This window comes from Canis lupus, chromosome 2 (assembly GCF_003254725.2).
Source record: "Canis lupus dingo isolate Sandy chromosome 2, ASM325472v2, whole genome shotgun sequence".
Taxonomy (NCBI): Eukaryota; Metazoa; Chordata; class Mammalia; order Carnivora; family Canidae; genus Canis; species Canis lupus.
Genome location: NC_064244.1, coordinates 20,273,259 through 20,285,002, shown reverse-complemented (window position 1 = coordinate 20,285,002; position 11,744 = coordinate 20,273,259). Strand labels below are relative to the sequence as shown.

At 41.9% G+C, this 11,744-nt stretch overlaps 1 protein-coding gene across 14 annotated transcripts in view; it reads left to right on the top strand.

Moving 5' to 3' along the window:
- Window positions 1–27: 27 nt before the first annotated feature.
- The window catches only part of SUV39H2 (SUV39H2 histone lysine methyltransferase), a 52,921-nt gene continuing 41,204 nt past the window's right edge, over window positions 28–11,744 (top strand). For 2 of the 14 annotated variants that reach the window (XM_049100589.1, XM_049100587.1), the window contains exons 1-2: window positions 30–186; window positions 2,794–2,939. In XM_049100589.1, the coding sequence (XP_048956546.1) occupies window positions 156–186; window positions 2,794–2,939 (177 nt within the window). In that variant the 5' untranslated portion in view covers window positions 30–155. Of the gene's footprint in view, window positions 187–470; window positions 601–667; window positions 728–767; window positions 958–1,483; window positions 1,548–2,793; window positions 2,940–10,815; window positions 10,985–11,744 lie in introns of those variants that run through there. The other 12 variants (XM_025445196.3, XM_025445192.3, XM_049100613.1 and 9 more) reach the window with 11 other exon arrangements.

The following is an 11,744-nucleotide window of genomic DNA, read 5'->3' as shown; positions in this document are numbered from 1 at the left end:
AGTGACGTCAGAGCGCGTCGCGGGTTCCAGCCCCCCAGCCCGGGCCCCCAGACTCCCGCGCCGGCCGGCCGGGCGGGGGCGGGGGCGGGGGCGGGGCGTCGGGCCAGCTGAGCTATCCCGTGTGACCGCGCCAGTTTGAATGCAAGCTCCTTAAGATGGCGGCGGCCGGGGCCGAGGCGCGACGAGGTGAGGGCTGGAGAGGGGCTCCCCTCACTGTCCCTCGTTCTCCAGGCAAACTCCCGAGGCCCGGGAAGCGGGGCCGGGACCCGCAGGCCCGCCAGAGCGCGACACGGCGAGACGCCGCCTCCTGCCCCGCTGACACCTCGGGCCCCAGAGGCGCCCCGCGGGCGTCCCCCGTCCCCCGGCCCCTGACCCTTCTCGAGGCCCGGCCCGCCCGCTCCCCGCAGTTTCCTCCTGCGCCCCGCTCCCGCCGGGCACGGCCCTCGCGCCCTGCCCCGAGGTCGGCTGCCTCCCGCTCGGCGGAGATCCCGCGGGCTCCGTGGACCCCGTGGCCCGGCCCCCGCTGCCCGTTGGGCCCGGGGCCGCCCCGCGCCTGGCCGCCGCGGTGTGGAGGTATTCGGGCGGCCGCCGCGGCTCCCGGTAATCCCCGGAAGTGGGGGGGGGGCTGCGGGCGCGCGCGCGGTTTGCTCCTTTGTGGTGGTTTGGGCGGGCCCTGCCGTGTCGGGGCTGCCTTTTGGACTGGGAAGCAGGAAGTACCCGGTGGTGTGTGAGTGTGACCTCGGGGCCTGAGGGGAGGCCGGGACGGAGGCTGAAGCTCGGACGCTAAACAGACGAGCGGGCGCGCTCCCCGGTTCCGACGCGCTGCGAGCGACGGTCGCGTCCCCGTCGCAGAGTAGAGCCCAGTTCGCGGGTGTTGGAAGACGTAGCCTCGGGCTTACGGTCATTTCCGTACCCCCGGGACCCCGCGTGGTATCTCTGTGGACGCCGGAGAATTAGGTGGGGGGGTGTGTGGGGGTGTGTGTCCGTCGCGCGCACTCTCGGGAAAACTGGAATTTTCAAGGCGTTCTAGAATTCAAAGGCGTTTGCTGGCACCACTCCCTAGATTAGGAACTCACTTATCCCCAAACTTACCTTCCACGAGGGCTTTGTGTGAACCTAGCGTAAGGTGGTGTTTTTTGTGTTTTTTTTTTTTTTTTTTGCATTGGTAATGAAATGTTTAATCTTGCAAATGAAGTATTTTTCTACATTCCAGTAGATCACTGGAATGGTTACCAAAGGGTCTGCGGAATTTTGTGTTCCTTTTTTTTTTTTCCCCCCCTTTTCTTCTCAAGAAAAAAAAAAAATGGCATTTCCGTCGAGGGTTGTCTTGAACGTCAAGTTACATAAACTAGATCAGAACGGTAGGGACGACAGACTTGCACACCTTGGGTCGATACCCAAGAGGAAGCTCCCTTGCACGCGATCGCCATGAGGAGGGTCACTCTACACAAAACATCCTGAAGTTCTTGTTTTTGTTTTTAAGTGGAAGACACTGAAGTGGTCATCTCTGTTCTAGCGCTTTCCTATCCTCAAACCACCACTTCAGAGTAAGCAGTCTCTCAAGATTTTTTTGGGGGGGGGGGGAGAAAATACCTTTCATTTTCTTGGTCTGGCATTATGAGTCTTTTGTGGGAAGCGGGGGTGATGGAAATCGTGCCTCAAGGTTTCTGACAATGAAGCCCCTGTGAGAGCTGGGGAGAGTGAGGGAAGGATGTGGTAAGAGCAGCTGTGTTCTCTCTTCCTTGGAAATCACCGCAAAACAAAAGGTTACCACAATTACCTGGGAGAGCTACCAAGCAAAGCTGGAGTTTACCGATAGATTTTGTTTGTTTAATTGCACTCTGCATCCACCCTCACTTTTTTTTTTTCCCCCCCACTGAACCTGAAATCCGTAGATTGAAATCTCCCTGAAGTCATGTCGCTGGGTACCCTAGCAAAGGCTGAGGCAGAGGACCCTTGATTCTCTGGAGTGCTTATTACCATAACACTAGCCATAAAACCAAGTTTATTACATATCGCTAAACACCAGTTTGTGTTAACATATTTTACGTGCCATATGGTAGCATACTGTTTCCAGAATTTTGAGAATAAAATCTTTGGCAGCACATTTAGTTAGTGGCGCCTGTAAGGTTAATTACGAGTGTGTCTGGTTTTAAGTGTGGTATGTGGATTATGTAAATTAAGTACTCTGTTTTGTAAATCTTGGCTTTAAAAACAATATAGGAAATGAGTTATGAAAATAAATTCTCCATTATTTATTATAACTCCTGGGCTTATTTATCTTTAACAATACAGTACAGCATAGGCAACATAATAAATGGAGTTAAAATTTCATGCAGGATTCCAGAATGGGAAAAGTAGGGTGTGTGTAATTGATGTATAAGTTTCTCTTAGAGCTCTACATTTTATTAAAACAGCAGTTATATTCTATGTAGGATATAATGGAAAAGGTAAAAACATTATCTTTGTTGACCTTTGCATCTATATGTAATTTTAAGAAAGCTTACAAACATGAAACTTTTCATTCAGGTGGCTCAGTAGAAATTAATTGATACTAGTTAAGCGTAGTAGGATAGAGACCCATGAGAAAATCCAAGAAGACCGATTTACCAAAATGGTTCTTTAATGCTTAATTTTTTCTTGAAGACACATAAATGGTTTCTTGTCATATGAATTTTCAGTCCTGTAAATTTGCCAGTTGAAGGGTGGGGATATAGAGGTCTTAAGTTTTTCCTTTTTTGTTTTAATTGAGTAGCTACTTCATTAGTAAAGAATTCTATTTTCTTATTGTAGCTTGGTGTGTGCCTTGCCTAGTTTCACTTGATACTCTTCAGGAATTATGTAGAAAAGAAAAACTCACATGTAAATCGATTGGAATCACCAAAAGGAATCTAAACAATTATGAGGTGGAATACTTGTGTGACTACAAGGTAGTAAAGGTAAGGCAAATATCTAGCTCCTTAAAAGAGACCTAATCAGACTTCAACTCAGTATTTCATATTTCTGTAACATTAAAAGAACCTTAAAAGTAAGCAAAGTTCTTCTTAATGTTAAAAATTCTAAGCCATAATAAATTTATATGTCCTATCATCTATATTGCCAAGTAACATTGAGAGGATTTTGAAGCATTAAATGTTCTTATATTATTTTAAGGTGCTTACATCATTCTACATCCAACTCTTGATTATCTCCATGTGGATTACCAGAGCAAATGTTTTATCTCATATTGGCTTCTCCTGTCATTCATTTTGTTCCTGTATCATATTTCCCCACTATCACCTGAAATAAACCTAGAAATTCAAACCCAGTTTTAGTGCTATTGGATCTCCTCAGGAAGCATCAACATTTGTATGTCCTGCATCATGTCAAACTCCAATATTAGTGAGGTTCAGTGGTGTAATAGAATGGCCTGGAGTTCAGAGTCATTTCTAATCTTCGATTGATACTTTGTAGCTTTCATCAAAGTCCTGTAACTTCTCTGAGCCTCACTTGATTCCTATTTCTCTTTAAAATGACAGGGTTGTTTTCCTAAGAACCTTCTTCATTCTAAACCTTATGATATATTTTTGAGTGATTCATCTTTCTGTAGCCTGCTGCCTCTCCAAACCTCTCCAAGAATTCTTTTTTGGTCATTTATTTGTCAGTTCTTCCAGACAAATGAATTAGGAATCCTCCTCCTTCATCTTCCATATCGATTCAGTCATTAAATCCAACTCTTCCTTTGAAACATCCATCATCTTTTCATATAACTGCCTTCCTCACTCAATGGGATTTTATGATCAGGCATTTCACCTGCACTCTTCAACAGCCTTCAACCACAAAACAGCCCAGTCATCTGCCATCTCAGTGTATAAACTGTGGCCTCACCAAACTAGCCAATAATATCCTATAATCACACGTATTGACACCATTGAAGCTTATTTCTAGTCTCGTTCCGTTCAGTTCTACATGAGGTTTTTATCTGTTACTTTTCCCTTTCTTGTCAGCAGTTTTTCCGACTTACTACTTTTCTGGACTTCTCACGCTATCCTTCACCTTCATATTCAGCCACAGATCTCTTCAGTGGCAGATAGGATCTTTCAAGTATGAACTTTCAACTTACCTTTACACCAGTTATGTATCTTTGCTGTTACTGTTTTTCCTTTTTCTTCCTGTCCATCCCTGGTAGGACTTTGTTTAATCTGTGGTACTTTATTTATTTATTTACTTATTTATTTTTTAGCTTTCTTTTTCCACTGACTTGTCTCAGGCAGTAAAACCTACTCACAGCTTCCCCAGTCTTTCTTTGACCTTGCCTCCCCACTCAAGCATTTCCGGTCTTCTACTTCATTCCCATTAAGTTTTTAAAACAGCTTTGTCACGATGTAATTCACATACCGTACAGTTCACTAATTTAAAGTGTACAATTCAGAGCTCTTAGCATGCTCTCAGAATTATTCTAAAGTTGACTGTGGTGATGATTGCATGTTTTCATTATGCCAGGAAGAAAGTCCTTACCACCCAGCCATCACTCCCCAAACCTCCCCAATCTCCTTCCCCCACTAGCGCTAGCTAACCACTAATCTACTCTTTGTCTCTGTAGATTGCCTATTTGGATTCATAAATAGAACCGTATAATATGTATGTGGTTCTTTGTGATTGGTTTCTTTCACTTAGCATGGTGTTTCCAAGGTTTGTCAGTGTTGCATCATTCCTTTTTATTGACAACTATTCCATTATAGGGACATTTAGCACATTTACTTAATTTATTTGTCACTTGGACATTTGGGTTTTTCTGTTTGGGGGATATTATAAATGTTATGAACGTTCATCAGAGGTTTTTGTGTGGACATGTTTGGATGTATACCTAGGAGTTGAATTGCTGAGTCATATAATTTCTCTTTGTTTAACCATTGGAGGAACTGCCAGATTTTTCCAAAGGGACATTCCCACTAGCAGTGTTACTAGTGTTTCTGTTTTTTTTTTTACCTCCTTACCAACACATGTTGCTACCTGACTCTGATTACCGCTGTCCTAGTGGCTATGGAGTAGTACCTCCTTAAGGTTTTGATTTGCATTTCTCTGATGGCTAATGATGCTGAGCATCTTTTCATGTGCTTTTTGTGTATCTTTGGAGAACTGTTCATTCTGAGGCTTTGCCCATTTTTTAGATTGTTTTTTAATTATTGAATTGTAATAGTTCTTTATATATGCTAGATAGTCCCTCATGAGATACATTTGTATTATTTTACATTTGTAAAAATTTTCTCCTGGGGGTTGTCTCTTCATTTCTCATTAACTTTTTAACCCACTTTATTCTGATCCATGCCCCTATCAGTGACCTACTTCTATCCCCTTCTTTTTTTTTTTTAAGATTTTATTTATTTATTCTTTAGAGAGAGAGAGAGAGGCAGAGGCAGAGGGAGGAGCAGCAGGCTCCATGCAGGGAGCCCAATGTGGGACTCAATCCCAGGATTCCAGGATCACGCCCAGGGCTGAAGGCAGGTGCTAAACTGCTGAGCCACCCAGGCTGCCCTTCCATTCCCTTCTTAGCAATATCTGATACTGTTGGCCTCTCTCTCTTCTTTGAAATATTCTTGTCTATGAAGAGTGCCTATGTTCATACTCCGTCTCTACTCTTTATTAGTTGAGTGACTTTTAGCAAATTACTTAGCCTCTCAGTCTTCCCATTTATTCAAATATAGAATGAGGATAGTCATAGTACCCATCTCATAGGGTTATGATTAAATGCATTGATAAAGATAAATGCTTACAACAGAAACTGATCTCTGATATTGTAGAAGTGTTTTCTGACATTGTTATTCATCTCTATATCCCTTCCTTTTTCCGCTTTTCCTACCACTCTTTCTGAATCGCCTTTGTTGTCTCTTATCTGTCCTTCCTCTGAAATGTAGGTAACCTTCACAACTCTATCCTTGACCCTCTACTCATTTAAAGTGGCTCTGTAGATGACCTCTTTCCCAGTGGTTTCTACTTCTGTCTGTTTGACTCATGACTGCCAAGTCTTTGTGAGGCATTGATCTCTTTATGGATTCATTTTGAACTGAACACTACAGGTTCCCAAATTCACCATATTCAAAACTGTACCTGCTTTCCTCCCTCAAATCTGCTTCCTGGTCTGGTGTTCCCTATCTAAGCTAAACATAATACCTCCAGATACCTAACCTTATAAGTTCATACTTTTTTTTTTTTTAAGATTTTATTTACTCATGAGAGACACGCAGAGAGAGAGAGAGAGAGAGAGAGAGAGGCAGAGACATAGGCAGAGGGAGAGAGAGAGAGAGAGGCAGAGACATAGGCAGAGGGAGAAGCAGGTTCCTCACAGGGAGCCTGATGTAGGACTCGATCCCTAGACGGGGATCACACCCTGAGCCAAAGGTAGACGCTCAACCACTGAGCCACCCAGGCATCCCAAGTTCATACATTTTTAATTCTTCCTTCCTACCTATCCTCTAATAGGTTGTCAGATTATATTATCTCTCTCTATTGTGTTTTCCTGTTCATTCTTGCTGTACTCTCACAGAGTTAGTTACCTCGGGATCTGTGCTTACATTGAAGGAGCTACCATTATTCTTATGCAGGATTCTGAGTATTGTAGTTAGGTTTTAGATAGCTTTTGCTCCTTGGTTTCCCCTTGGTCCTTCTCATCAATCCTTTTGGTTTCTTGTTTTGGAATAAGCACCCCTACTTGCGCACTTAGATCCTCAATATACCACTTGTATCCCTCCTTTCTTCTCATTTCTAGCGCAGGTTATTTAATCTATAGCCCAGTATTATTCCAACGTATCTCTATCTTTTCTCTCTCTGCCCTCTCATGTTCAGGGCAGGATAGAGATCTGTGTCCTTTTCTCGTGTGTACCCCTCCACTTAGCTCATAAGAGACTGTTGCAATACCATATTCTTCAAAGCCATGATAGAAGTTTCTAAAACACACTTCTGGTTGCATTAGGGCCTTGCTCTAGACCTCTCAATGGCTTGTCTACCAATCTAAGCTGAGATCCTTTGTGCTGAGGTTCTTTATTATCTGGGAACCAACTACCTTCCCAGCTTTATCACTGGTCACATATCCTATTTTTTATGCACACGGAAATACTTGTAAATTCTTTCATTTAGCTAAGATTTAATGAGCACCTGCTATGAGCTGGGCAGTCTTCTAAGCATTGAGAACATAGTTTAAATACAGATAAAGCTTATATTCTAATTCCTTAAACATATTATGCACCTCTGTGCCCTTTTGCTGTTCTCATCCAGTTCCTTCTTTGGAATACTGTTGTTTCCCTTCTCTCCTTGACAGAATTCTCTTTGGTCTGGAAAGTTAGCTGAAAGGCTACCACTATTTTTGAGCCTTCTTCCCCTCCCCCATGTCCCTAAAATTAATTTATAGTCAGGACTTAAAAAGCACTGTTTTTGTTGTTATTCTAGAACTTTGACATCTTTTATAGCTTGGTTTCATACCTCCTCTGCTAAATTGTCAGCCATTTAGGGCCAGACTATGTATTACTGTAGTCTCTATCTAGTACATAATGGGTATTTAGTTAGTGGTTAATTAATTTAATTGGCTTTTGCATCAGTGATTTTTTCTAATCCTCACACAGTCACCAGTAGACTAGACCTTTTTAGCTTCATACTTAGGGTACAGCAGCAATCTGTTGACTAATAGCTCCCGTGTCATGTTTCTCTAGTCTCAGTGAACATATGAGTTTCTTCTGTGTGTCAGGTATTGTGTTATGCTCTGGGAAAAATAAAGATTAATCAGCCTGCTGGAAAGATTGACAGATAAACCATTCATTGTATAGTATAATAAGTGCACTGGCAGACTTGATTATATATCTGTGGGAGGTGCACTGGGCCAAGTCGCAGAAAGCTGCTCAGAGGAGGGGAGGTCCCACTGAGGCCTGAAAAAGACAGGTACACTGTAACTCATGGTTTTAAGAGAATGGAGTGCTAGAATATGGGAGTGGGAAAGAATGAGAGAGGAATGAAGAAACTTCCACATCATTCTACAGCAAACGGGGATCATTTAAAAGGTTTCAGAAAATGATACAATCAGATATTTAGTTCAGAATTTTCTTTCTGCAGTGAGGAAGGTGGATTGACGGGGAGGGGAGTGATACACAATTTAAACATTCTGAAAGACTGTTGCAGTAATCTGGGCAAGAAATGATAGTGCTTAAACTAAAGTAGCAAAGGAGGTGAAAAGAAATAGGTGATTTTTTTTTAATTATCATGGTTATTAAATGTACAAGTGTATGGTTTAGTGGTTGGGATTGGGGAGGGATCCAGCAGTGAGGGATCCACATCTTTGAAAACATGGGTTTCTGACTTGCAGCAGTAAAGATAATACTGCTCCCCAAGATCCAGCAATATAGGAGGATTAGGATAGGAGGACCAGGTTGGGTTTGCAGAAGGTTGAGAACATTTAACTGTAAGATGACCAGGAGACAGTTGAAAACTGGAAACACAGAAAATATAGCAATTAAAGTTCTGGGAGTGAATACGGTCACCCCTTAATGAACTCAGCAGCTTTTATTGCCATCTCCCATCTCTAGGATTATATCCTAAACACTAGGGATCTCAGCATTGAATGACACAGAGGTCATTTTATCCACTGATACATAGAGTGGATCCTTCAGTGAGGGTAGAAAACCTTACAGTTTAGGTAAGGACTAATGTAACAGAACGATGTAACTTCTGGAGAAACTAGGCAGCCGTTTGTGAGAAATGGTGTTTAAACTCAGTCCTAAAGGATGGGAAGAGAAGTAGGGAAGGGTCCTGAGGCAGAAGAGAGCCTGACTTCTTCAAAGAATAGAAAATGTGAGTGGAACATAGCAAGAGGGATTGAAAGGAGACTAGAAGGATGTAGAGGACCAGAAAGTACAGTTCCCTACAGTACAGGAAAAGAATTTGGACTTTATCTTAAGGGCAGTAGGGAAACACCTAGTAGTTTTGAGCAGAGGAGTGACATAATGAGGTGAATGTCTTGAAGATGGTATTCTGGCTATTGTGCCATGAATGGTTCGAAAGTGATAAAGGTTATTGCAGTAATTCAAGCAAAAGAAATGTAAGAAGAGAACAAGGACTGATGAGTGGTATGGGAAATGGGGTAGGGAGTTCTCACGCGAAGAACTATCAAAGAAACAGACAAACTGGCCAAAGGTGGGATGAAACCCTGGAAAAATGAGTCATGAAGCCTGAGGGAGAAATAATGTCAGCAAAATAAAGAAGAGGCCAATAGATCAGAGAAGAACCAGAAAGGACCCATTGGATTGAACAATGGAAGGGTCATTGATGCAGTGTCTGTGCATGGGTAGAAGAAGCCAAAGTAGAATAAATTGAACAAATTAGAAGTGAGAAGGTAGAGTCAAGTAGTGTGGACAATGCTTTGAAGAATTCTATGTTTGAAGAAAGGGAGAAATGGCTATGTAGGTTTAAAAGGCGTTTATAATTTTATACTTTATTAACAAATCTGAATAGGTAGTATATGCCTGTTATTTTAAAAATTGAAGGTTAGAAAAGTTGAATGTTCTTATACTGAAAAGAAATCTTACCCCACCCCCGCCATGACCTTAGTCTCCCATCTCTCAACTTTTAGTAATTTATCATATCTTTTTGAAATTCCTTACATAGTCCAGCATTTATATCTCAAAGAAGGTTTGGTCTGATTTTGCGTTTAAAAAAATGAAGGACTGTTTAAATGCTAGTGAGAACAAATAGGGAGAACCTGAGAGATAGGAGAGGTGGGACAATTGATGGAGGAAGTACATCTCTTGTATCTGCTCCACTTTTTCTCTAGTTATATGTTCACGGAAGGGTAAAAATTAAGGGAGCTTCTTTTTTCTCTCTGTATTAGGAACAGAGGTCTAGTGCTACTGAAAACAATGGGGGAGGTAGCGGGATAGTGCCCTTGAACAAAGTGGGAGAGTTCTGAAACAGCCAGCGTGGGAAGTGGAACAAATGCTCACTGGAAGAACAACAAGACTCTTACTGTCCTGAGTTCACGTTCGGGTCCATTTGAACAAACTGTAATAGTGTCAGTGCTGTAGGATTCTTCTGCACCACGTTCTTGTCATGTTGAACTTTCATACAGGAAAACTTGTGACAAAACTGAAAAGAACCAGAACCCCCCATGCACATGGTAAGGCTTCTCCCTTAGTAAGCAAATATTAAGAAAGAAATCTTACCACAGTTTGGCTTCATAAAGTTTCCAGGTAGTTCTGTGTCTCTAGAACTGCCACTGCAGTGCATGGCACATCTGATAGAATCATCCACATCAAACAGTAGATTACTATTCCTAAAAGACTGATTGCACTTAGAATGATTTGTTAAGAACTGGGGTAACATGGAAATCACTTGACTAAAATCTGTATTTTAGAGATGAAGGAAACAGAACTCCAAGAAAGGGCTTTTCCAGGGTCATGTTGCTCAGTTGTGTCTATCTTGGACCACTAGCCCAGGTCTGAGAATTGCTACTTGGTCAGTTACTGGCCTGAAAATCCAGTGACCTTCCACAGACACTAGTGTTTTCATAATTAAATGCAGGCTGTTTTACCACCAGTACTAAATATGTTTTTAAAACTTGGAGGAAAAATTAACTATATATATTTCTTTAAGTTTTTGTGCTTGCTACCACTTAGTGGCTGTAGACAGCAGATGACAGAACAAATATTGAAAAAAACATGAATTACTATCCAGATTAAATTTAACAGCTTGTGTTTCTTTTAAAGATCCATAAAGTTACTATTATTTGTGATTTTTTTTTTTTTTTTTTTATATTGCATGCATGTTGATAGTCCTATTTTTTGTTTTGGCATTCAGAAACATGTAGTCAAAGCCAAAGATAAAGTAGCCCATTGTGCTTGGTTTGGGGGCTATGAAGAATAAGATTTCATCCCCCTCGGTCTCTGGTTAAGTTTGGAAGTGGGAACACAGGGGTTGGCAGTGATCAGCTCTCCTTGGATAAGAGAAGCAAGAAAGACTTCACAGGGTAGGTGACATTTGAGCTGACTTATAAAGATGAGTAGCTTTTTTTTCACAAATAAAAGATGAGACCAAAATAAGTTCATTATGGAAATGGAAGAGGTCATTGTAATTAGAACTTTGTGAACAAAGCAGAAAGGAGTGAAAAGGCCTGGCATGTTCAAGTACTAGCAGCCACAGTTCAGTATTGCTAGAGGGTGGTGTATGAATGGGGCCATAATGGAAGACTGTGCCAGAGAGGCATCAGGGACCCAATCAAGAATGATCTTTTTATTATTTTTTAAAGCTTTTATGTATTTATTCATGAGAGACACAGAAAGAGAGGCCAGACACAGGCAGAGGGAGGAGAAGCAGGCTCCATGCAAGGAGTCCGATGTGAGACGAGTCCATCCTGAGAATCCGGGATTAGGCCCTGAGCCAAAGGCAGACGCTCAACCACTGAGCCACCCAGGCGTCCCAAGAATGATCTTTTTATAATAGGAAGTTTGAACTTCATTCTTTAGGTTATGGGGGAGCCATTAAAATTTTTAAGCAAGAAAGTAATAGAATGATTGGTATTGTGGATTTCTTATTTTTATAAGAAAACTTTAGTAAAGATAAAGTGGGGTATTGTCAGACTAGAGGCAGGGAAACCAGTTAGGAGGTTAATGTAATAATCCCAGGAAGAATTGAAGGCCTGAAGTAACTAGGGCTATGGTAATAGAGATGGACAGGAACAAGTATCTGAAGAAACCTGATGGGTTGAGAAGAATCTAGATTGAGCTCCT